Source organism: Toxorhynchites rutilus, chromosome 3 (assembly GCF_029784135.1).
Source record: "Toxorhynchites rutilus septentrionalis strain SRP chromosome 3, ASM2978413v1, whole genome shotgun sequence".
In the NCBI taxonomy this organism is placed as follows: Eukaryota; Metazoa; Arthropoda; class Insecta; order Diptera; family Culicidae; genus Toxorhynchites; species Toxorhynchites rutilus.
Genome location: NC_073746.1, coordinates 199,078,691 through 199,100,476, shown reverse-complemented (window position 1 = coordinate 199,100,476; position 21,786 = coordinate 199,078,691). Strand labels below are relative to the sequence as shown.

General features: G+C 35.8%; 1 protein-coding gene across 13 annotated transcripts in view; it reads right to left on the bottom strand.

Moving 5' to 3' along the window:
- Positions 1-1,470: 1,470 nt before the first annotated feature.
- LOC129780179 (innexin shaking-B) overlaps positions 1,471-21,786 on the bottom strand; it is a 139,704-nt gene continuing 119,388 nt past the window's right edge. For 9 of the 13 annotated variants that reach the window (XM_055788175.1, XM_055788176.1, XM_055788178.1 and 6 more), the window contains 2 exons: positions 15,476-15,648; positions 1,471-6,974 (listed from right to left, as the gene is read on the bottom strand). In XM_055788175.1, coding sequence (XP_055644150.1) covers positions 6,931-6,974; positions 15,476-15,648 — 217 coding nt within the window. In that variant the 3' untranslated portion in view covers positions 1,471-6,930. Of the gene's footprint in view, positions 15,649-21,786 lie in introns of all 13 variants that reach the window. The other 4 variants (XM_055788181.1, XM_055788185.1, XM_055788180.1 and 1 more) reach the window with 3 other exon arrangements.

Here is a 21,786-nt window from a genome sequence, read left to right as displayed (position 1 = left end):
GACATTGATTCCAGGGGTTTTCAAATGGTGCTCCGCGGGAAATTTGTGTTCCGAAAAGTTATAGCAAATGCTCCCTCTTGAAAATCTACCTTGAAAAAAATATTCTTTAATTTAATAACATTGGGCATTTGGTTTATTACGGGTCAGATGTCGTGTAACTGCGACGCACAATTGAAATAAAGTTGTTTCCAGTTGGGTAATGTCAATGCAAATAGGATTTGTTTTATTGATTAAAAAATGCAGGTGCTCCGTCGAATGTTTTTGATATAAAACGTGCTCTGCCATAAAAAAACAATTTAAAAAAAACTATACTGAAAAATAAAATATTTAGTAAATTGAAATTTATTGTGACAAAAACGTTTTATTTTTATTCTCAAAAAAAATTATGTGAATAGCCCTTAAAATTCACAAGTAGTCACCCATACATCGGAAGATGGGCACTTTACAGGTAAAAATTTTTACCAACAAATAATTTTTTCATGGAAAAATACAACTAATCCTAATTTTGTTTAAAATAAAAAGTTTTCTATATCGCGTATTCAACAAAGTCATGAACTTTTGTCGATGACATCAACTTTCTATCTTTAATGGTTTCTGGAATACATGGCATTTTCGTATGGAGACTCATGAAAAGAAAAAATTATTCGTAACATTTTTGTATGTAAATTCTCGTGTTTGTCGAGTCCTTGACTTGTTTCTAAATTTGCAGAACAGAGAAGTTATACGTCAAAATGTTGCGAGTTAAACATTAATAGTGAATTTTCGAAGAAAACATGAAAAAGTTGTTGTTGGAAAAACTGTTTCCCTGTAAAAGTGAATTTTAATTCTTAAAATATTTTTTTTCAATGGTTTCTTAAAAATTTGTTTGATATTATTAAATGAAAACATAAATAATTTTCCGCATTTCATTCTTTCGTATGTCTTATAATTCTTGAATGAACTTTTTTTTGAAATTCTGAGTTTTTTTTTAACTTTTTTTTCGGAAGAATCTTAATACAAAAACTGTACGACCTACACAATGTTGGTTAAAGAATGAAATATGGGAAATTATTCATGTTTTCATTTGAAAATGTCAAACCAAATTTAATAAAATCATTAAAAAAAAATTTAATGAAAAATTAATTCGTTTTTCTCAAAAAAAATTTTTTTATTCTAAAAAAATGGATAAAATAATTTTTTTCATGAAAGTTTAAACAATTTTCTACACTTTATACTTTGACAAGAATTTTGTAGATATTTGTTTTTAAGTTATAATTTTTTGTAAAAAATAAAGAAAAAAATTTTGGTCCTGTTCCAAAAGTAATCTAATTGTTTTAAGATGATTTCAAGTATGCAAAGTTGCTTAAATGACCAATGTCTTTACACCCACAACGTTTCACTGCTATTTGAGATGGTTCTGCCAACTCATGAAACGAGTTGGCATGAAATCCGTGTTACATCATGCAGTGATATTCATAGGATTATTAATAATTATTTTTGTGTTAGAAATATTTTGGTTTTATTTTATTGTATACATGGCAGTATTTACAATGTCGTTAAGACTTATATAAACTGTATGAGCTTAGATCTACGCTAATGATAATATAAAATATGAACTAAGCAGATAAAAAAATATTGTGACTTCTTATCATCTCATGAGTTTGATTAATTATGTGTTCTGCTCGAAAAGAATTCTCTTTGATTCGAATTATTTTTAACATATAAAGTCTGTTATTTTCTATTTCATGTATTTCTGCTTCCATCCGATTGCTTTTTAGTATATTATTTAATCATCGACTACTTATTCAATGAACTTCAATTATATTTTTCTATTTTCATTAAGGCAGTAACTAGTTCTTTATTTTGAATCATCATCCTTCTGCATCAGATTATTAATAAAAGATAATAACTCTGGTTTAACACTCGTATCACCATATTCAACGTTTTTCGTAATGCCCATTTTAGTTTTTATGCTCTACTTTTTTGTCTGTTTTTAGTTATATATGAAGTGGAAGATTCGTCTTCATTATGTCAGTGAATTATAATAAACAGATAATATTGGGTTTTATTTACTAATAGCACTTCTTGGTGTTTTAGTATCAATTTTGCTCTCATTTTCATTATTTCCGTATCGTTAAAAACATGTATGTGTATAATTAATAGTAAGTTTGGTCGTTATTAAAATTCTTTTCCATTACGCTATAAAATCACTAAAGACGATTTGGTATGCTTATACTTTATTCTCATGTTTTGTGTGTAATAACTGTCAATTCATCGTCATATGCCCCCCTTTAACAGATTTGTTTTTGTTAAAATATTACAAATTACTAATGTATATACAATTGGAGTATGTAGTTCTGTAAGTTCACCTTTATGACTGATTTTCGTTTAATCCATATTTTATATACCACTTTTTAAGACTTTCAGTGTATAAAAATAGTCTGACTATTTTTCTTCTCTATGGGATCTTGTGTGGTTTACACATCAATGAAATATAATATGTGATGAGACTAGTTGTAAAAAGTGAAAATTTATTGATAAGACAGTTTTGTTTTGTTTTCTGGCATTTCTATACTAAATGTTTGGCAGTTTGTATTGATGAACTTGTAGTGTAATGTAATTCAGTTCCCGTTTATTTTAATATTTTTGTGAAGGAAACAATGTTTACCGGTAAAAATGACCCACGGCTGTTTTTCGGAATGACAACAGATAACAAAACAAAAATTATTGAAATATTCAAATCAATGATTAATGTATACTAGTTTGATCAAACCATTATCCACATGGTACTTTGTCCGTCATGTTAATTTGAAATATTCGATCTCAGGTACTTAGCAAATGTTGTGCAACGTTTATAATTGACGAATGATACTACCACATTTCAATGAAAGTACAGATCGATCAAATCAAAATTCTTTTCTGATTCTCTAGGAAATCTTCACTGAAACTAATTGAAATAATCAAATTTTAAGCAATTTATCATGTATCCTATATTACAATTAGGGTCCGTATGGGTCACTTTTACATACGAAGCTTTGATACCTCTAAATACTGAATATGATGTTTTCGTTAATTATAGAGTACACATAACAAATGTGCCGAGCAGATTATATACAGATTACTTCAGTGTTCTGCCCTTCGGTTAATAAGTGGATTATCTATTATCAAATAGTTATCCATTACTTCCGTGAACTCAAAATATGTTTGGCACTTCTGAATTGTTGGATCTAGATGAGATTTGATATGTTTTTTAATCTTCAATAGATTATCTGGCTACTGACGTATGAAGTAAAGCATACATAATGTTATTTTAGCCACATAAACGCATTATACGAATGTAACAGAATTCATCTCTATAATTTCTAAATGTTAAAACAAATAAATTTTCTTTCGTTGTTCTCCATATGTCCTTAGTCATACTAAATTTAGCGGAAAAAACGTGTGTGTTGACTAAGAGATGAATTCGAGTACCTATATTTTTTGTCATTTAAATGGTAAAAAGCGTTGCTGTTAATGTTATTGCTAATGTTTTTGAATTAACTTGAATTGATACCGATGAACACCTCAGCCAAAAATTGGAGGAAAGAGTTGTGAACAATTCACTCAAAATTTTTCGTTGATTTTTTAAAGTTGCGGCGTAGTAAGCTTTTCTTTTTTATTGTATACATGTCACTACGCGTTTAGTTGCTGTGTTTTTGTTTTTAAATAAAATAACTGTTACAACTGAGGTTACCGTGTGTTTATATTAAAATAAGAACTTGATTTATCATAAAATTAGCCGACAAAACGAGAAACGAGCGAAACGAGCCTCGTTACAGTTTAAAAAGGGCAGCTTCTTTCGCCGGATATAGATGATAGATGTGATGTGAGGGACAGAAACTACAATTTCCAAAGAAAATGTTGAGAGTGATACTCGATTTGCTTTAAGATGATCGACGAATAAAGGCAGGATTTGAACACAAACATTCCAATTAATACTTCATAGTTTGAGCATAGTGAATCGCATGTCGCTTCATACAAATAAATATCGGTGATATTTAACATAAGTTAAATCATACAGTTTTACTTGTGAATAAGAAATAAAGATTGGACTCGGAAAAAATGCGACACTTTGTTTTGGGTGTTACTTTTTATCGCGTGGGTAAAAAATAATGAAATTTCGGGTAATACTAGTTTAGAGTGTTATGTTTATGTGTGCAAAAGTTTATCGCGATCTGTCAAGTAGTTTCCGAGATGCATTCGAAACAAGAAGAGCTACGCCAGTAAATATTGGGCGCGGTAATCGATAATCCTAGTCAGTCGCACAAATGGATCGGCAAGAGGCTTGGAATCCACCATTGCACCGTGTCCCGCGTTATGAAGATGTTCCGGGAAACGAAGACCATCGAGCGGCGCGCTGAAAGCGGCCGAAAACCCAAAACGGAATACCCAGAGAAGGCGCGGAAGATAAGGCAGTACTTTAAGAAGAACCTGAACCTGTCCACCCGAAACGTGACCAAAAAAGTAAATTCGTCGAAGTGGTTCGTCCAGCAGACAATGAAGCGGGCTGGGCTACGTGTTTTTGAGATTAGGAAGGCGCCAAACCGGACTAACAAGCAAAACAAAGTGGCCAAATGGCGGGCGCGGAAACTGTGCCGTGAGTGGCTGGTCTAGCCAGGCTGTCTCGTCATGGACGACGAGACATACATCAAAGCGGCCACCAAACAAATCCCCGGCCTCGAGTTTTTTTGTCGGTACGTCCCGCATGGAGGTTCCGGAAAAGTTCCGGAAGAGAAAGAAATAAATTATGCCAAAACATGGCTAATATAATATAGCTAATAAATTATGCCAAAACATAGCTAATAATATAATAATGTTTTCGCGGGGAAATAAAATTTACTTAAGCCTGCAAACTCATAATTATGAAGAATATACATTTTGTGCCAGACAAATCAAATCAATTCGTCGAATTTTGTTGGTTTTCACAAACATAACTATAACTTGGATCTAATTTAGATTAGTAACGGATACGGATAACGTTCAATTATAATTGTTAATTTTTGTCAAATGGCGACTTTCGGTTGAGTGATAGGTTCAAAAACCAAACATTATATGACTGATTCTTTATGCGCACGAATCAATCGTTATCTACTTATACTTTTATGATACGATGTTTTTTGATGCAATTTTTCCCCTCCAATCAGACATTGGTTAACTTTTAACTCTGCTCAGCTAACGTTACGATTTGTTATGTGTACATATGAAACATAGAAATATTGTAATTACATCACATTCGTAATGCAAAAAACTGTTTAGTCTAATATAGAATAAGAACAGAGCTAAATAAAAGATGCAAACAGCAAATGTACAGACTTTTTTAATATCAATAGGCCATGGCAGGCACTGTTGAGATACACACACTCCTCGTGAATGTGATCAGATTCTTGGTAATAAAGTTCTTAGAATTTAATAGCAATATATTGTCAAATTCAATTGTTGTTGAATAATGAACTATCAAATGTTTAAAAGACATTTTTATGATTCATGATTTATCGTGTTTATGTGTGACCTGTAACATTTGTATTGTTTTAAATTATATACATAGTTAAATGGATACTCATGGTGCCTTGCATCAATCTATCACTAATCCATAATTTTTATTATATTTTACATGATATTTCATGATTTCATCTGTGTTGAGTTATTCAGAAGTACGGAATTTTGGATTGCATTGTTTTTTTTTATATGATTTGCTTCCTGTTCTTGCAATAGTTGATATAAATTGGTTTCCTTTCACAAGATTTTACTTATTTACACTATCTAATTGTATTGATTCGAATTTAGAAGAAGCATATGCATTTTTAGTTTTTCGATCATTTCTACAAAATAACTATGGTTTGTTTTATTCAACCATTGCGTTGATGTTCAATTAGTTCGACTTTTCTTATATTCTTATGTACATCCGTTTATTATATACCATGGAATGGGCACGACTGGTGTACTCTTTGCAGAAGATTAACGAAGGATTTATATTGAAAACCTAAAACATAAATATTCATCTAACGATTTTATGTCATTTCATGATGCTGATTATGTAATGAACTAAAACAAGATAACACCCTATGATACGACGTTCGTAGCATTTTTCATCGTTTCTTGCAGAATATTTTGATGTTTTTTCACAAATATTTTGAATGTTTAGAGCCTGTTTACAGTTAGTTGGCAGTGCTGGCGGATTTTATTTCCTCAACTTTAAAAAAAGTTATAAAGATATAGAATCACACCCACCAATTTTGGATATCGTCTCCGCGCAAAATAATAATTCTAGCAATGTCCAGTTTCAATTATTAACAATTAACTAGCAATTTTTCACAAATTTTACAAATAATTGAAAAACCTACGGTCTGTATTGCTGTAACAAACGAAAAAAATGATTGAAACTAGTAGATAATGTATATCCCACACACACCAATTCGAGTTCAAGTTAAGGTATTGAAAAATCAATCATTTCATTTACATCTTCACAAAACCTATCAAAATCATAGAAAAACATTCGTTGGATTAAATATGTTTTCGTACGTTCCACAGTATTAATTTATATATTAAATACTTAACTTAGGCAAGATCAGCTGTACTATGTATGTATATGGAATACCTAATGACTTCATTTTGATTCTGTATGATATTTATTTTCTGTGAAGTTGTATAAGTTTTTTTTTTAATTTCTAAAGTTGATTAGATGCAGATGGAAAATGTGAGATCAATTAATGTTTCTACTGAGGAAATTTTAGTTGTAAATGCATGTTCCATGTACTTTAGATGTGAAAATTAATTGATTAGTAATGTGGTACTTGACGGGGCATAGCTAATAGTTCATTGAATCTGAAATGATCATCTTAAGCTCCCAAAAAATTTAATCCGCAATTTATGTGTGTATCTAGTAAAATCCATCGGTTGTATGTTCAATTTAAATCAAAATAAATTTACTCCGAATCCGTACTCAATTTTGTCGACATCTGAAAATCGAGAAAAAGCTTTTAGCGTATAGTATGATGGTTGTTATAATAGATGGTAATAATGTTCGAGGTTACTGCTGTAATATATAGAATGCGTAGCAAAAGAACATCATAATACAAAACAAAAATCAAATGACCAATAGTACAAATAATCATCGCGACTTTAAACCATTCCCTGCGAGCAAGTTTTCCAGATACCAGTTAGTTTTGAAACAAATCATTGATAACCAATGCAGAAACTATTATGGATTGGAATCTTTCCTATTGAGAATGTAAATATATTCTTTTTAATAAATAATGTAAATTGAAGTATTATAATTATTCCAACAATAATATAGCTAGTGATAATGAGTATAGGATTTATAGTGCGGTGCGGTGAGAGAACAAACAAAATCAATAAATTTGGAAAAAAGTGAATAGAGTTCAGTCTGGATTTTCGTTCTTGTGCTATTCGTTCAAGAATTGTTCCTTCAATTTGCTTCAATAACCGACGAATATGCGCCAACATCAAGAATTAACTATTGTAATACGTTCAGTTTGAACCCGGTTTAGAAATACTATTAGGGAAAGTTATTACGACAATTAAATGACCGAAGCTTTGAACGACTTGAATTGAATCAATCAGAAACAATGTTGTTGTGACAAATTAAACATGCAGAAAAAGATTACACTAATTTCGTTAGTGCAATCCGTTTTATGTCATACAATGCTACATCTACCGAAACCATAAGAAATAGGGATTATCCAAACAAAAAATATGACAAGTAAGTCGTGCAAAAGTATCGTTGAAAGCAAATTCATAATACAGTTGTTGTTGTTGTTGTTGGATTATGTGTAGCGTGGTAAATACGCAAACAAATTTTGTTGAAGGTTAATAATATTTATTCTGTTTTCGATTGTTTGTGGCTAGTTTTGCATAGGGCTTGAATGAATTACGCATGTGTATAATGAAAATATTAGAACCATGTTGTTGATTTGTTGTTTGCTCATTGTACTCAAGCGTTCGTAAAAGTCATATGTACATCGACTCTCTTTGTAAATGTATAAACTAACATATTAAATCGCAGGCAACGCTTGTTGGAATTTATCGACTTATTGCTTGGAAGAAGCTCATAATACAGAATTCCTTCCAAATTCCTCTAGATATAGCGCGTGAATAACTCCGAGTGAAAACCGGCTTTAGGGGTAGCTAATGGTGGTTTATTTCGCTTAACCCAGGAGTTTTTTTTACGCTCGATATTTTCAAAAATGATTTATTATCATTTTATTCATATTATTCATTCTCCCGCAAACGATGAAACTGCCCACATGTGAAAATCTTCGTCATTATATATGCTGCCTGCAATTATACTTAACACAAATGCGCCCCGCTGATTTTCAACGAACTGTAGCTGCACATTGATGTGATTCAATCGACCACGATCTTTCGGTTCTACCACCGCCCTGATGATAGAATGATTTCCCTCAAAATATTGTACTGGATTTGTTAACTGGTATCCAACTTCTTCCAGCAATCATACCAACCAGACACCCTCACGACCCGTCGAACAGAGAGCGATTAGTTCCACTTCGGTAGATGAAAACTACACCATTTGTTGTTTACTCGTCAGCCAAGTCGTCATTCATTCGAATATCTTGAAAACGCGAAGCGCCTGTCGACCACATCATTCGTCCAATCTGCAATGCAAAATGTCATAATGATCTCTGCCTTATCGTCACCGATGTATACTAATCTAACATCCAAAGACCTCTCGATATCTCGTAGCACTGGCTTAAGGTGTCTCCAATGTTCCTCAGTTGGACAGGTCTGAAACTGACTGTAGGAGTTGACCGAGGCAAACAGGTCCGGACGAGTTGTTTGGTTGAGGTACATTAGACACCCTACCAGTTCTCTATAGAGTTTCGTTGTTCATTTTGATTCTTTCCCTTTGCCAAAACGTAGACGGCACTTCAAGTGAAAAAGTATTTTCACATCTTAGTTTCCAAAATAACAAGCCCTGGTTAACATTAGCCACGACGAAATATACAATCGTAATGAAGCCGTAATGATTTACATCGCAAGCAAGTTTCCAAGTTCCAATTTCATTTGAGGCTGCAATAAAGTTCATGCAAATAAACCACTGTGAATAACACAAATAGCGCATGAATGTCGAATCGTTGGAAACATCAAACTATTCAATGTTGATGTCAGCTTATCGAGCAACCTACGTTTTGATAAATCCAATTGATTATTTTTAAATATTGGAAAAAAAACATAGAATAGAGCCATCGAAACCATAGAAAGACATGAATTGATCAGATCTAGATGCATATCACCCATTGGGTATTTTCTTTAAAAATAGGGCAGGAGTAATTTAGAGTGTATTGTTTACACTGTATTTTTATCGCTGTCAGTTTTTCGAAAATTGGAAAAAATGGCGTCACCCGGGAAAGCAACGTCACGAACTGATTTTGCGCAAGCTGAACTCTCTCATTGGGATATCGGAAAACAATTCAGAATCGTGCCGTCAACGGTGAGTCGTGTAATTATAGGTTATTTCGAAACTCTGAGCATCGAACGGAAGGAGAAATGCGATCAGAATGGATGTTCTATTAGTGATCAGGATCGTAAAAGCGTTGAAGCGCGGAATGCTTCGGTCAGGGATGTGGCCACAAAATTGAATCTTTCCAAGTCTTTCATTCAGAGAGCCAAGGACCGAGAGGGACTGCATACGTACAAAGTGCAGAAGCAAACGGCAAAATACGATGGCTAAGTCACGGGCCCGGAAACTGTGTATCCAAATGCTGACGAAGCCTCATTGTCTCAACATGGATGATGAGACTTACGTCAAGGTGCATTTCCGGAAGCTTCCGAGGCTACTATTCTTCGCCGCTTAAAACAAGTTTATTGTTTCAGAGGAAGTAAGGAAACAGAAACTTTCAAAGTTGCCAAGATATACATGATTTAGCAAGTGATCTGCTCATGTGGCATACGGAGTGCGCCGTTCGTGACTAGTGGGACTGTAAACGGGCAGATCTGCCTCAAGGAGTGTCTGAAGAAGCGTCTACTTCTTCTGTTAAAGCGATACGAGAGCCTTACGTTCCTCTAGCTTCGAGCCACTATACAGTACATTATACAGGATGTCCTGGAGTGGTACGAAGCCAACAGGGTCACTATAGTACCCAAGGACATGAACCCCCTAAACGCACCGGAACTAAGGCCCATTGAAATAAGGCCATCCCAAGGAAGTCAAATCTGAGGAAAACATCAAGGAATAGTGGGTTTCCCTACAGAAGAAACTTAGGCAGATATTGTACAGAACCTTATGATTGGTGTTAAGCGTAAGACGCGAGCATACGGTAATGGTATTGAAATTGAATGAAATAAATATGCCAAAAGTTTTCTAATGGGATATATTTTATTGTCTGAAAGTTTGAAAAGGATCGCTCAACTGGTTAATTTTCTACAGCGTTTTTTTTTCCGTGATGCAATTTGATTTGGGACACCCTTTATTTGTTCCAAACTAAGATTATGCCGAAAAAGAGAGCATTTTGGAGTGATCTTTTTTTTCCTATTCCAAATCAAAGATTTTCCATTTTAGGAAGTACTTCCTTCCGATCGGCCTATTCATGGAAAAATATATTCGGAATAAAATCGGAAGCATGCTCCAATGAACACTTGATGAAGCCTCTAAAAGCTTAAGATTTCTACGATTATGGACGAGATGATCCTGAGGAATCTCAATTTCATGTCGTGCCCTGGATTGTGCCGGAGTTTGGAGACTACTAGCATATCGTATTTTTGAACATTTCTTGGTGGTAAATATTGGTGCAGACGATCGACGATCGATGATCCATATAATCTTATTGTCAACTTGACAATAGAAGGGACGCACATTTTTTTAACAAACAACCCACTCTATAGAATATACGATGGCTGAAATCGCAGTATGGGCGAACGCCGTGACTATCGTTTGTCGTTAGATGCGATTTGAAGACGAGTCCTCTTCTGCTATCAACTCGAGTATCAACTGAGAGCCATATGTAAGGTGACATCCAGAATAAAGCGAGGAACTTAGTTATATGACGTCACTCGCGGCGCAGAATAAAGCGGAATATATTACAAAGATCTGAACACTGATTGGTGTGTATGAAATATACTAGACTACTACGAGTCACAAAATATTTACCAATATTAAATAAATTCAATTTCAACTGTGACTCTTGTGCTACGTCGAAGATTAGTTTGGTTTTGGCTAATCTTTGAATCAATCAACTAAACTTCAATTGGTGGTTTTTTTCCTATATCATTAATATTGTAAAACCGATGACCGACCTTAACGATGAATACAACTATTTTTTTATATGCAAAGGCAGTATCGCAAAAATGTGTGTCGTGAAATTGTAAGCCATGTATTGATGATGTTGAACATGATCGTCTCTCCATTACTCACTGCTAATCTTATATATACATAGTCCGATCGAAAAGCAATGCCAATTGTGTTATTAGGATCGATAGAGGAGTAGAAAAACATCCAAAATGACTTTTTTTTTCGTTAGAATAAAAAAACCCTGACTTTAGCAAAACACCACCGGTATCGTAGATCCGTTACAGAATAGCAATATTGAGTTCGGACCAATAATAGCGACAATAATTTCGCTTGAGAACTTGAGAAGTTTCAACCTTTCAACCTACAACATCGAGTTTTACACGTGTCGAACAGACTAGGCTAAACACTATAACATCCGGCCTGACCGTGATCGATCGTTTGAACTTGGTTAGCCATTGTGGAAGTTAAACCGTAGGTTAATTGGTAAAGGAATATGCCAATCGATTGGCCAAGTACATTTAGGTTCAATGTCAAGAAGATAAACAATGTAGATCTCTTAACTCTTTGCGTTTGTATGTTTGCTCCTAGCCACCATCTTATTACCGTTTCAGTCGTATGTCAGCTCTTCGTCATCACAGCAAGGAATCATACTAAATACTTCGCTTAACTGGCCATAGTTTACACATTTTCTAAACGAATTTAAATGTTCAGTTAACCTGGTTGTGAATTAATACGGAACTTATGTGAATAATGGATAAGGGTACTCGGTATAAACAAAAGATTATTAGTGTAGAAAGATGAGATGATCTCTTGCAAGGGAAATTAATTACGACTAGTATGACATCCATATCACCACCTCACTTACACCATTCAGACATTTATCACCAGATATAATAAGTCAAAAGATTGATTTCGCGTTTACACAGTGCGTTTTGCTGATCTGACAGTCAAACCCAAACTGAACCGGCAGACTTGCTGGATAATCGATCGACCGGACAAGATCATAACGTCTATTCCGCGGCGAATGACGTGAGATGGCTCAAGACACAGTGTTCCTGAAGGCGAATGGAGATTTGAGGTCGTGTCGTCATTATTTATCGACTTGGGTATCAAATAGGACCTAAAAAGTAAGGTGGCATCCAGAATACCTCGAGAATCTTTATCATCTCTCGAAGTTCGAAATTTGGATTAAGTGAGTACGCTTTGCCGTTACGTGGCCCATACACGCTTTATATTATTGCGCCATATGGGAGATTGTGCAATAAAATCGAACGTGTATTTATAATATTGAAAGGATGTACGGTTGTAAAAAAAGGTAAAGGTTGAAAGGTTGTATTGTACGAAATATAAAAAATTGATATTTGTTGTGCAGTGTTGAAAAAATATTCTATGATCTGTGGACAATATTTTGCACAACCTTCAATATTATCTCCATATTGTACGTTTGTGGACAACCTTAAATTATATTGTGCATCCATTTGCATAGTAATATTAGGCGTGTATCTGCCACTTCACGGTTGAAGTCAACAATGCTTGTGAATGAGGAAAAAAGAGAGGTCATCAATTTGGGAGAGTATAATGAAAAAAACTGCCGATTGGGGATACTTTTAATTCTTATCAAACTCTTACGGAAAGAAATGCTGAAAACACTATATATCACACTTAATCACATAGTGGATAACCACGGAAATCATGAACGAGATGAAAGTCCGAATATAAACTAATAAAACGTAATACCGTAAACCCATCCATATACAATTAATCGATAAAGTTTGACTCTCCTGTACTCACGTACGGTGTCACAGACTGATAGGCAAAAAAACTCTTAGAGTTTGAAGCCTCTTTAACACAACAACGAACAAACGTCTGATACTGTGCGTGTCTCTGTAATATTGCTATTGTATAGCTTTGAGCGTTATTGATATTTATTCAAAGAATTCATTCAGTTTTAATAGTCATTGATAGTCACATAATTATTGACTTTCGGTCTGTAAGAACGTGTGCGCGAGTATAGAAGGGTTAATAAAGCCCGACTTTCATAAAATATGGATGCACTGTTAATTTACTGTAGCGCGTAAGAAATCCGATGGAAGATAAGAAATTGATGAATTTGGAAAAGTGTACCGCCTGTTCCTCTACTAAATCATTTCCGTGAACTGGAAATCTGCGTTCAAATGAATCACAGTAAGCGGTGTAGTGTAACTTGCGATCGCATTGAATAAACAGAGAAAATTGAGAACTCTGAAATTGATTGTCAAAAATTGGTAAATATACAATTCCAACATCGGTACCATTAGGAGTATTTGATTCGAAGATGGTAATTGTTCACCAAGCAACCGAACCGGGGGCTGATGTAGAACAAAGTGTTATAATTTTGACGCACAAAGTAGGCGATTTCTCGGCACAGAAATAACGTACTAAAAATGGGAGGATGTCATTTTGTAGATTTTTTTATTTAAATTTAAGGGAAAAAATACATGTAAATGGTTCGTCAGCTGTTCGGATGAATTTTCGAACATTTTTGTGTGATACCACCCATCATTTTCTGCTCAGTACTGCTGGAACTATATTTGCTATCTTGCAGCCGTATGGCACCCGCCATGTTTTTGATGCCAACATCTCACACGTCAGAAGTATTTGTTTTCTTCAAAACAGCGATCCGCGTTGACGGCAGTGAGCTTCGTTTACTAGTTTAGGGGAGCGTCAAAGAACAGCTGATTTTCAGTCGGAGTGAACGTTTTCAAAATTAAAATTATGAATGAAAATTAGCTTTCCCATATCAAATTAGTATTCTGTTTAAATTAAAAACATTTTTGTTTGCAGGTGGGGAAAAAGTCTCATACGAAAATTGTTTATGAAGACAACTTTATATTATAATGAAAAAAAATCAGCAACAATGTTGGAATTGTATGACCATATGGTTGAATGAAAGTCAGAAATACGTGTTTCTAATAATTAAATAACATAATGTGAAAATTTTCATTCAAATTTTAAAATTTGAAAACCGGCTTCGTGTTTTCTAATCTGGTAGAGATTACACTAACGATTTTGGGACCCAAATTATGACTCTAACTTGAAGTCGCCACCAGACGTCGACGTTATCGCGAATTACCAATTTACCACCATCTGACATATCGTGATGTCGATGATGAACTTTTACAGCAGAGGGATAGTGAGATAGGCGGTGACGGTAGGTAGAGTGAGATAGCGATAATCGTGTCATACACCTGCTATCTTGTTCTACCACATTTCCATTTGAGCTTGTTAAAAGCCAAGTATAAAAAGGGTGCTGCGGGTAGGTTCAAATTTGTTTACGCAGATAAATTTGCCCGTAAGTTGACATAAGTGTATTTTTCCATTAAAGTTCATTGAATAACCTACAAAATATTTCCATTCATCCCTTTTTTGTTTTTTTATTTTTATGCTGAGAAATGTCCTGCTTTATGCGACTGAATAATAACTGAAATAGGCTTTACCTTTTGGACGATCACAATTACTCTCAGTGTGGCAGAGTGATTTTCAAAGAAAATTTCCACCATAACTCAAATACACTTCGTGAGATGGCCTACTGTACAGTCTCCAATGTCAAGAAACCTCGCAAGAGGCATTGTACCAACGATGAGGGCGTCAATTCTAAGCATTTGAATGTGTTGAATGTGTCATTTCATTTAATCGATTCATTGACTTTACTTCCCGTTTGAACCATGTATATACAACCCATACAATAAATGAACTGAATTTATGACTGTCTCGATATAAAACCGTTTCATTGTTTTTGCCCACCTAGAGGTAAATGAACAAATGTAAGCCTCACTTGTCTGCGACTAATACAACATTATTTAGTTCAACTAAATCTAAAACCAGAGGCAAATTCAATAATGCTAGATATTTAGATGAATATGATCTTTGGTTTTGCACAAATGCAGTTTCAATTATTTTCCATAAATTAAATTATATAGAAGCGTGTTATTTTGTTTCGTTCAATGTTTTTTTTTCTCTGCTTAATATCACGGGTGTGTGTTGTGTGATGGAACTATCGTTATATAAATAAATTAAGTCCAGAAAATGGATAAATATTTATACAAACAGAAGTAAATCGATATTAAAACTAACAAAACGAAATATACCAAATTAGCGTTGTAACAACATATAAAGTCTATGATAGCCAATATCATGCATCCTGTATTTCACCTTTCATACCAGGTACACGATGGTGTTGATTATTGTGTAGACGATTTGCTAAATCTTGCATAACATCACGAAATATAATACTATCTAAATTTTCACCTAATCTATATAATAGAAACCAATCGCCCATTTTCGAACGTCTTACTATAATCTCTATAGCGTCTCGACGAACTAACCTGGAATATAGGAAAGATAGATTAGATTCATATGTCTGTAGTATATTAACATTAGTTTATTCATAGATCGAAAAAAACAGATAACAACAGTATGCGTTTCCTTATAATGTTATGTATTTTTCGAAATGTTTTCACAGGAGCTGATGTATTTAATTATGAACATCAGAGACGAACCACTCATAAAATTGCAAAACCGCGTCTCTGAAAGCTCAACAAGTAATATATTTTGAAAGAGTTACGAGGACGAAGTTACGTGGAGGGAAAATTTTCTAACGCCCCTCTTCTGATATAAATATTTTCCTGATTGTGTGGAACTGGAATTCTTAGTTGTCAAGTCTAGAAAACACATCGCAAAACCAACGCAATTTTGACGTAGGACTACGTCTAACCGGAAGATATAGGGGGTGAAATGGAAATCCAGGCACTGAACAAGTAGGAAAAAATGCAAGATTTGGAACGCTTATAACTCGAGCATTTCTCAATAGATCGCAAAGGTTTTTGCATCAATTGATAGGAAATATATCTACGCATCTATCATAACGAATAACATTTCATTTTTCTTGAGATAAATAATTGAATAATTGTGAAATATCAAGCATTGTCAAAATGCACTATGTGCCCATTTTTGATTGGTCCATTTTGTGCTCCTCAAATCGTACCGACCAAAACGGGCAACCAGAACAGCAGCGAAATAGAATGAAGCACGATTGGAAAGGAAAAAGAAAAAAATGAACGAAACATTGGTCGCAGTCTCACACATGCGTAATTCTCGAGCCAGCCAGTCAGCTTAAAAATCCCCGCTCCGCTGCCGTAACGATCATTCTCATTCAAACCGTACACCACATCGGTTCGCATCACAACACATCAACAAACCAACCCAAGCAGCCATGTCTGGACATGGTAAAGGAGGAAAAGTGAAGGGAAAGGCAAAATCCCGCTCGAACCGTGTTGATCTGGAGTTCCCCGCAAGGGTAGCTAGGCCGAGCGCGTTAGTACCAGTGCACCAGTCCACCTAGCCGGCGTTATATAGTTTCGGCCGCCGAAGTGATCGAGTTGGCTGGTAGAGCTGCTCGCGACGATAAGAAAAACCGCATTCAGAACAGAACACATCAAGACAACAACAGGCAGTTGCAGCGAGTGGCGAGTGGCAAACGCAATCGCAAAACGGCATCAGGTAGCAGAAGAAAAAAGTTTGTTCTTTATACAAACTGCTTTGGTGGCAAATCCAGAACAAGGCGGCATCGAGGGCGTTCGAAATGGTTGTTTTCAAAACCACGAGTACTAAGTTTTCTAAATTGGAACCATTCCATAAAACAAGGCGCTTTTCAGGGCCATTAAACCTTCCAAAAAAGAGTTTAGGAGATACAGTTCAATGCTTTCTAAAACATTATCCAAAATAATAATAAAACACAAATTGATTTTTTCATAATTTGTTTGCCAGGATCTGATGAGTATGTGAATTTGGCAGTTGTTCTGAGCTTATTGATAGTTGGGGACTTTCCTGATTATTCAATTTTCACCAATTCTTAAATTGTTTCCAGATTGAAAGTACAGTAATTTACAATTAGTTCGACATTTAGCTAATTGGACGGACATGTAATGCGACTTATTTAGTTGGACATTTTTGTAAACATAGAGATCCAAATTATGACCCCAAATTGAAAGTCGACACTGTACCACTGTCATCGTAAATATTCAATTACAGGTTGAAATCGCCTCCAATGCGACACTGAGTGGCGCTTCGGCACGTCGCATTGAATGTAATTTACTGTAAAATATGTCACAAGCTGGATGGGAAGAAATTTTCCAACTGTGAAAGCTGTGGCGAGTGGCAAATGCAATCGCTAAACAGAAAGGTTTAGCCGAACAAGATGGGGATATCGAGTGATAACAAAACAATAAACTCTTTGGATTGAAGATAATTATGTGATCCTGAAAAGGACCCTTTTTAGCCTGCATGTGAATCCAACGAGCGAACAAATCGTAATTAATGTATTTTTTTGCCATCGCTCCCTTTTAACGCTCATTCGTTCGTCTCGTTGGACTCGCCCCTCTGGCTGAGTCTGCCGATTTGTCTCTATCCTGTGAGTGTGTACCGCTAGAGTATAAAACACGCGGACCCCAAAAAAATATCTTATTTTCTTTCAAACCGGAAACCCGTGAGGTTGTACGGCATCGGCATCGTGGACGTAACAAAGGAGGACAAGTTAAGGGAAAGGCAAAGTCTCGCTCGAACCGTGCAGGTCTCCAGTTCCCTGTTGGTCGCATTCACTGATTGCTCCGCAAGGGTAACTAGGCCGAACGGATTGGTGCCGGAGCACCAGTATATCTAACATCGATTATAGAGTTTCGGCCGTCGGAGTGCTCGAGTTGGCTTGCAAAGCTGCTCACGACAATCAGAAACCCCGCATCAAGAACAGAGCAACTTCGGTTCGGCGCTCATCAAGGCAACAATTAGTTTCAGTGAGTGGCAAAGTGTTTCTCCGGCACGTCGCATTAAATGTAATTTACTGAACCACTTGTCCCAAGCTGGATGGGAAGAAATTTTCCAACTGTGAAAGCTGTGGCGAGTGGCAAACGCAATAGCTAAGCAGGAAGGTATAACCAAACAAGATGGGAAATCGAGTGATAACAAAAACACAACACCAAAGGTTCTTTTCAGAACCATCAACATATTCATAAAGAGTAAACAGTAAACTAATCCATTTTTCAGGTAGATAGGTAGGTATTCACGTATTCAAAATAAAACAATATATTTAAAATATATATTTAACAAAAGCTGTCCCCTTTGTATTGTCCTACGTCACTCCGGTTATGTCCCCGACATTACCCACCCGTCTTTTTTTTTCATAAATACAGTGATTTGCCTCTAATTGTAAATACCGAGGCACCATTCAGTGTCACATTAGAGGCGATTATGACCTGTAATTGTACATATCAACAAACACAGCATGAGGTGACCAAAAAATTTAAACGGGAAAATAATTGAAAATCTAACAATTAACATTAGACATTAGAAAAGTGTGCAAAATACATAATCTAGTGAAGTGGTTCGAAAATGGTTGAAAACACTCCAAAAAATTTATCGTGCTGTAGAAACTTCCACAAAGGATGCCACCACCGAACACAAAAAAAAACATGAAGGATCGAATTTCCATCTGCAAAGCCTTGGTCAAACGAAATGAAACAACCCATTTCGCAAACAGATGGTGACTGGGGATGAGAAATGGGTCACATACGACAACATTGTACGAAAACGATCGTAGTCTAAGCGTTGTGAAGCAGCTAAAACGGTGGCCGAACCAGAACACACGGCCATGTAGGTTCTACTGTGTATTTGGTGTGACTTGAAAGGAAACATTTATTATGAGTTGCTTACGTATGGCGAAACACAAAACTCAGATCTCTACTGTCAGCAACTGGACCGTTTGAAGCTAGTGGTTGACTAGAAGCGGTCAGTTTTGGCAAAGGAGCTGTTTTCCGTCAGTATATCGCAAGGCCACATACGTATATATGTAGTGACTCGCCAGAAACACCGGGAGCATGGTTGGGAAGTTTTGTTGCATTTTAATACATCTGGACCTGGCACCAAGCGATCATCAGTATTTCGCCAATAAGAACCATGACTTCTATGAGAGAAGCATTCTGTAGATACTTTTGAAATGGAAACAAACTATACAACAATACGGTGCATGTTTGACACAAATCGGACAATCCGAAACAACTTTAAAAATCTTTCGATTTTCACGCCAAAAAAATTGATTTCTTTTTCCTAACCTAACCTAAAGTATTGTTCGGGATTTCAATTGCAAGATCTCCCAATGTTCTGTACGTGCAGCCGATGCGGAATATTTCCTATTGGAATGCATTGACCATGAATCAACAACGTCCCCTTAGCCTGAGCCCACCAATGATTGCTAAACCGCAATTCGAGCATATACAGCAACAAATATCACAACTCGACAGTGCTCCAACGGTTCCTTATAGCGTAGGGAAAATAGCTTTCGAGCAGCAGAGTAACAACAAGTTCAAATAACGTCAGACCATTTTTAAAATGCTTTAATTAAAGTCACAACAGTTACGCGAAAGGACATCATTGTCCGTCGAAAATGAGTGTTGAAAATGGAGGAAGAAGTAGGAGCTCAGAGGAAGACGAAATCCTATGTCGGGCTTGGCTTGATGTATCGCAAGGATGCAGCCTTTTGGAATCAACCAAAAAGCGAACAATCTGTACGACGGTATCCATACCAAGTTCGAGGAAAATTACATGAAGGACGGTGTCAAATCGATCCCGAAACGTGCTCCATATGGATTAAAAAGCAGATGACCCTATATTAAAAAAAAACTGTCAGAAAATATGCTGGTGGTCTGGCTCAGATTAATGACCGACAGCACAGTAGAGCTTCTCCGGAAGATGTTTTCTAACAAACGCTGACTCTATATGCAACATCAGAAAAAAACCGTTCTCTCTGGTTACTACCGGATTTTGGAAAGTGGCCTGAAATGGCAACAGTACCACAGTGGAAAGGTGTCACGGTTATCATTTAATCGACAGCAAAGAAAGTACCAACTGCCAGTGGGAGAATCAAAACATAGTATGGCTATCTTGGATGGCAACAACGAGTGTGGGAATTGGTACATTGCTAAATTAGCTCCCTGTCAAAAACGCTTGAAAATCAACTTCAGTAGGAACCATTGGTGGGGTTAGTCTGTATCCCGTCATGGAATTATTTAATTAAACAAATTCATTGAAAATTATTATTAAAAAGCTGATATTCATCCAGAACTCCACTGTCAATAATCCCATAAAATCCAACCGTGACATACGTTTGGCATTTTGTCGAAATCTTGGTTGTAGCCCCAGTTCTAGGTCTAATCCAATTTCGTCACAATTTTCACTGTCAGTCTAGTGAATATGATAATGTAAGTATAACTAGTGAACACTTGTTTTGTAATGATTAAACTTACAGAACTTCTTCTCCTAAATTTACAACCACTAATTTAACAACCTTGAAAGGAATCCAATGTTGAAGAAATTTGTCAGGTGATATTTGGTGGGATTGACATCAATGTTCACTGAAAAACTTATTTACAAAAAAAAGTACAATTAAAAAGAACGATTTTCGCGATTTTTTTTTAGTTCAAAGAATCGATCCATTAAATCGGAAAGCGGAGAGGAAAAGATCGATCATCTAAATATCGATACAAGATCACCCAATTTTGTACGAGTATAGTAGAGGATGTCCTTTATGTGAATGGCATACCCTTAATATCCTCTGGTCAGTGATGTCCATATCGTCTGTGTAGCGAAGAGAAACTTAAATTCACCCACATATTCCGTTATCCTCAACGAGAGCACCACTCTTTGGTCTATAATCACCCTAGTTCAGTTTTCTCACTCAACACTCGGTCGCGCTTGAGTGTGGAAAGAGAGCTCACGAACTCTCTACAGTACAGCGGATAAATTCCCTGGAGAAAACACTCTGAAGAGCTTCTACATGTGCGCTCTGGAGGATGCGCACAGGTAAAAGAACAGAAGAGACTTTCAATTAACTTAGTGCTGTGGTTCGCTGAGAAAAGTAAACATTTGTGTGGATTATGTGTCGAATGAGATTGCACTCTTCTGTTTACTCTCAGTGTGGCAGAGTGCGGATCAGCGCACTTCAGTGCTCGATACAGGTTTTCGCACACTCGAACTCTCAAGAATAAAGTGGGATAGTGTGACTTACTTGCCAAGATTTCTCCCAACTAGCGCACACTGGCTTTTTAAATATTCGCCGGTGAAAGTGAAAAGCGCATGGTTGCTTTTTGGTGAGTGTAGACTATGGGCCTGATTCTCGAATACACTACGAATACACTTCACGGTGGAAACGGTATGAAACGCATTCGCGATGACAACGGTACGGTGTCGACATCTGGATGCGAGATTAGTTTCCCACTAAATTTATCATTATAATATAAAATTATCTTCAGATTAAATTTTTGTATGAGATTATTATATCACATGAAGAAAACAAAATTTTCCACTCACATTGAATACCAGTTTGATACGAAGAAGTTAATTTTCATTAATGATTTTTTATTTGAAAAGTGCTCATTCTGCCTGAAAACTCATCATTATCTTCGATTCTTCACTAA